Below are 4,976 nucleotides of genomic sequence, written 5' to 3'. Positions count from 1 at the left end.
CAACCAGCTAAACCCCTATACAAGAGCTACACCCTACCCCTCTTTCTTCATCTATTTATCTATTTCTTCTTCTTTTATTATTTATTTAATTTGTTTGTTTGTTATTCTCTCTTCATCCTCCTCTACACAAGCTGCCTGCTGAACTTGAAGCACACAATTGCAGCAACAGCTGCAGCAACAGCTGCAGCAGCAGCAGCAACAGCAGCAGCAGCAGCAGCAGCAGCAGATACCTTCTCCTTTATCTTTTCTTTTATTTACCTCTTACTAAACTCATACAAATTATAATATGAGTCTCTTAAAGGCAGTATAAGAAGCTGCAGTGTCTTAAGAGTATGCAGCTGTCTGTCTCTTAACCTCTCATCTCTTTATCTGTTTATCTTTTTATTTAATTTATTTATCTTTTTATTATATCTAAGCAATCCTTCTTATTATCAATGCTAAATAATGAACAACTCTATACTATAGGGGCCTCTATAGGAAGCAGGAGACCCCACAACTCTTCTCAGGTGTCTCCGCCTGCTACACCTCTTTCAGTGCAGCAGCAAGAAAAAGAATTGCTGCTGATGCCTGCTTCAGCATCAGCAGCAGCTCCTGCTGCTGCTGATGCAGCAGCAGCAGCAGCAGCAGGAGCAGGCAGCAAACGGTTTATACAGGAGGGAGTCCACAGCGCTCGTATGCCCGACAGTAAGACTTTATAAAACCCTAATTATAAAACCCTTAATTAGGGTTTTTGTTTTTAATTGTTTAGGGTTTTAATCGAAGTATAAAGAGTGTTTATTTAAAATATAATATTATACTTCTGTTTGCCTGGGGTTTATATAGAGGGCCTGAAGCTGCTGCTGCACGTACACACGAAAGGAAACAAAAACATCACCTTCATATCTGCTGCTGCTGCTGCTGCTGCTGCTGCATCCATTGCTGCTGCAGCATACATAGAAATGGCTGCTGCTGCATGCGTTTTTGCTGCTGCTGCTGCTGCTGCTGCTGCCTCTGTTGGCGTTTGGGGCTTGCATGCATAGAGATCTCATTTCTGCTGTTGGGAGCTGCATGCAATTAGGGGCTGTTGGGTCTTGTTAATGTCTCTCTTTTGTCTTCCTGTGTCTCCTTAAGTGTCTCCTTAGCTGTCTCCTTAAGTGTCTCCTCAAGTGTCTGACTTCTTGTGTCGATGCTGCATGCATGTTGAAGCGTCTCCTCAGGTGTCTCCTCAGGTGTCTGTCTCCTTAGGTGTCTCCTCAAGTGTCTCCTCAGGTGTCTCCTCAGGTGTCTCCTCAGGTGTCTGTCTCCTCAGGTGTCTGTCTCCTCAGGTGTCTGTCTCCTTGGGTGTCTCCTTAAGTGTCTCCTCAGGTGTCTCCTCAGGTGTCTGTCTCCTTAAGTGTCTCCTCAGGTGTCTGTCTCCTTAAGTGTCTCCTCAGGTGTCTCCTCGGTTTAATGCATTGTTATGTTGGTGTTTTTAGTGCTGGCGACTCCGCGTGAGAGCAGCGCGTTAGAGAGTGCAAAGGCTTTGATAGAGAGACAAAAAGAAAAGATAGAAGAGCTGTCTCAGACAGTATTTATGCTGCAGCAAGGTAGAGGTGAACAAGAGCAGCGGCTGCAGCAAGACCTTGTGGGGTATGTACAAGAAAACCAGAGGCTACGCCTACAGCTGGACGCTCTTAAGGGGGATCTACAGGCTCTAGAATACAGGAGAACTAAAGGAGACAATGAATTACAAACGCTTGTAGAGACACTTGCTGCAGCAGAGAAAGCTGTCGCTGAAAGAGACGCTCTCATACGACGCCTGCAGGTCAAACAACCCTAAACAACCCTAAACCCTAAACCCTACAGCCCCTCCTTATCAAACCACAGTCATACACTGCCAGGGTGAAGCCGATAGAAAGCCTTGCATATTACCTAGGGCTTACAATAAACAGGGTTTAGGGTTTAGGGTTTAGGGTTTAGGGTTTAGGGTTTGTGTGGTGGCAGAGCGCGGACAAGACAGCTGAAAATGAACGCCTTAAAGAAGAACAGCAGCGGCTGCTGCACCGCCTTAGCAAACTGCAGAAGTTAGTTGGGGCCTCAGGAGAAGGAGATGCAGAGGGGCGCTCTGCTCAAGATGTAAGCAGCACTGCAGCTAGCTAAGCAGCTAGCTAGCCAGCTAGCTATGAAGCTAGCTATGCAGCAAGCAATGCAGCTTGCTAAGAAGCTAGCTAGGCCGCCAGCTGAACAGCTAGCTAAGCAGCTAGCTAAGCAGCTAGCTAAGCAGCTAGCTAAGCAGCTAGCTAAGCAGCTAGCTAGGCAGCTAGCTAAGCAGCTAGCTAGGCAGCTAGCTAAACAGCTAGCTAAGCAGCTAGCTAAGCAGCTAGCTAAGCAGCTAGCTAGGCAGCTAGCTAAGCAGCTAGCTGCTTAGGTAGCTTTGTGTGTGTTAATGCATTTGTTTGTTTTCAGCTAGCTGGGGACCTTGTGCGAGTGCAAAGAGACATCGAATTGCATCGGGGCACCACCCGCCAACTCGGCAATACAATTGAAGGTGCGCATACACCCCAACACACAAAACCCCTAAACCCTCAAACAAACCCCTATACCCACCCAAACCCTCTGCTCAAACCCTTCTCATAAACCCTCAACTCAAACCCTAACCTATACCTTCTCCTGCGGTGTACCCAAGGGCGGCACCTACTCTGTTCGAGGCCTTCATAGGGCCGCCTTGCTAGCGTAGGGGCCCCTGTAAGGGCCCTAAGGGGCCCCTGTAAGGGCCTGAGGGGACCCCTTTAAGGGTTTGAGGGGGCCCCTCTAGGGGCCTGAGGGGGCCCCTCTAAGGGCCCTGGGGGGCCCCTGTAAGGGCCTGAGGGGGCCCCTGTAAGTGCCTGAGGGGGCCCCTTTAAGGGTTTGAGGGGGCCCCTCTAGGGGCCCTAGGGGGCTCTTCTAAGAGCCGGAGGGGGCCCCTATAGGGGAGCCCCTGAGGGCCCAAAGGGGGCCCCCATCAGGGCCCTAGGGGCCCCATGCTAGGGCCCCCAGGGAAGCTATTAGCAAGCTTAAGCCCTAAACCCTTGTTGTTTAGGTTTTGGGGTTTAGACGAGGGTGTGCTAAAGAAGGAAGTCATGAAGCCTAAACCCTCAAGGAAGACTGCGAGGGTTTAGGGTTTTATCTGGTTATATCCTAGGGTTTAGCGTTTAGGATTAGGGTTTAGGGTTATGCTGTAAACCCTCACGTTCTTCTTTGTCTCTGTTCTTCTTTTGCAGAGCTCAGGGTTTCAAAGATGTGCCTCGTTCAATCAGAAGCGTGAGAAACCCTAAACCCTAAACCCTAATTTGCCTGTAAACCCTAAACCCTAATTTTGTTTAATTAATTCTCCTTGTGCCTTCATGAGCCCGAAAAAGAAAGCCGTCTCCTTATGGGTATTCTTATTGCATGCGCAGGGTTGAGGGTTTAGGGTCTAGGGTGTGCAGATTAGGGTTTAGGGTTTGGGGTTTAGGGTTTAGGGTTTAGGGTTTAGGTACTCAGGGATCTGCTGGAGGGTCAGAAGCTGATTGAAGAACAACGCGCTGAGATCCAGCGTCTCTACAAAATTGTGGGGCCTTCAAACCCTAAACCCTAATAATGCATTTTAAAAACCCTACTTAAACCCTAGAAGAACCCTCTATATAAACCCCAAATACACCCTATGTAAACCCTAATTAACCCTACTCTAAACTGTAAACCCTAAACCCTAATTTATGTTTTAGGGTTTACAGTCTCGTCTTTAGGGTTTAGGGTTTAGGGTTCCGTCTTTAGGGTTTAGGGTCCCGTCTTTAGGGTTTAGGGTTCCTTTTTTAGGGTTTAGGGTTCCTTTAATAGGGTTTAGGGTTTAGGGTTTAGGGTTTTGCAGGTGGAGGCATTAAATCGCGAGAAGGCGCTGGTGCCGCCTGTGGTGCTGACCTTACCGAAATATCTGCGAGGAGTTGGCGAGGCGCAGCTGGAGGCCTTATCAAATAAACTTAGTTTAATACTGCAGGCTTTACAGAGAGAGAGACAGAGTAAGACGGACACTATGCTCTCCTATATACTGCTGTTGTTGCTGCTGCAGCAGCAGCATATACGAGAGCAGCAGCAGTATTTGCTGCTGCTGCAGCAGCAGCAGCAGCAACAGCATTTTTTTTGCAGCAGCAGCAGCAGCAGCACAACCACTACTCCAAGTCGCACCAACAGCAGAAGCAGCAGCACACCACCAGTAGAAGCAACACGACCAGCAGCAGCAGCTGCTGCTGATGCAGCAGCTGTTGCTGCTGCTGCACCGCATGCAGCTCTCCCCCTCCTCAGTCAGGCAGCAGCTGCTTTGTTAAGTAGACAGAGAGACAGCGGAGTTGGCTGCAAATTTGTAATGAGATAGAAAGAGAAAGATGCAGCAGCAAAGCAGCGAGGTGCCTATACACCTGAGCAGGAACACGCATGCAAACTATAGAGCCCAATATATATATATATATATGCATGCATATATATTATATGCATATATATATATATATATGCATGCATGCATGCAAAGTATAGAACGCATGCAAACCCTTCCATGCGTATATGTGCTTACGGGCTTACTAATATTGATTAATATAAATAAATAAATAAATAAATATAATATATATATATATATATATAAAGATAAAAAAGAGTAATTAAACTTATATTTGTCTTGGTTTATCAGCAACAACTGAAGATGATGCAGAAGACCGAACGTCTTTCGCTTTGGTGCAGCAAAGAATGTTTGAAGAGCAGCAGGCTTTGCTTAAAAGGTGTGTCTCCTTATTATTATATTATATCTATTTATATTATATTTATTTATATGCTTTTATGTTGCTGGTTAATAGATATGTATTATATATATATGCTATGTAGGCGTCTGTATGTTTATATAATTATGTAGAAATCTGTATTAATTATGTACAATATATATATATATATATACATATATATATTATATTATATATATTATATATATTATATATATTATATTATATATATTATAT

The 4,976-nt window shown here is 45.7% G+C and overlaps 1 protein-coding gene across 1 annotated transcript; it reads left to right on the top strand.

Moving 5' to 3' along the window:
• Positions 1–434: 434 nt before the first annotated feature.
• On the top strand, positions 435–4,742 carry EAH_00060890 (hypothetical protein, conserved; the record flags this gene model as incomplete). Its single annotated transcript, XM_013393404.1, has 8 exons — positions 435–684; positions 1,455–1,783; positions 1,963–2,094; positions 2,425–2,506; positions 3,219–3,258; positions 3,481–3,547; positions 3,845–3,992; positions 4,655–4,742. Coding segments are annotated over 8 exons (1,136 nt in total), but the record flags the coding sequence as incomplete, so codon positions are not given.
• Between the last annotated feature and the right edge of the window lie 234 nt (positions 4,743–4,976).

Source organism: Eimeria acervulina, genomic scaffold, assembly GCF_000499425.1.
Source record: "Eimeria acervulina Houghton genomic scaffold, Eah_scaff1544, whole genome shotgun sequence".
Classification (NCBI taxonomy): Eukaryota; Apicomplexa; class Conoidasida; order Eucoccidiorida; family Eimeriidae; genus Eimeria; species Eimeria acervulina.
The sequence above is the reverse complement of the archived record's forward strand: the minus strand, read 5'-3'. Positions and strand labels throughout refer to the sequence as shown.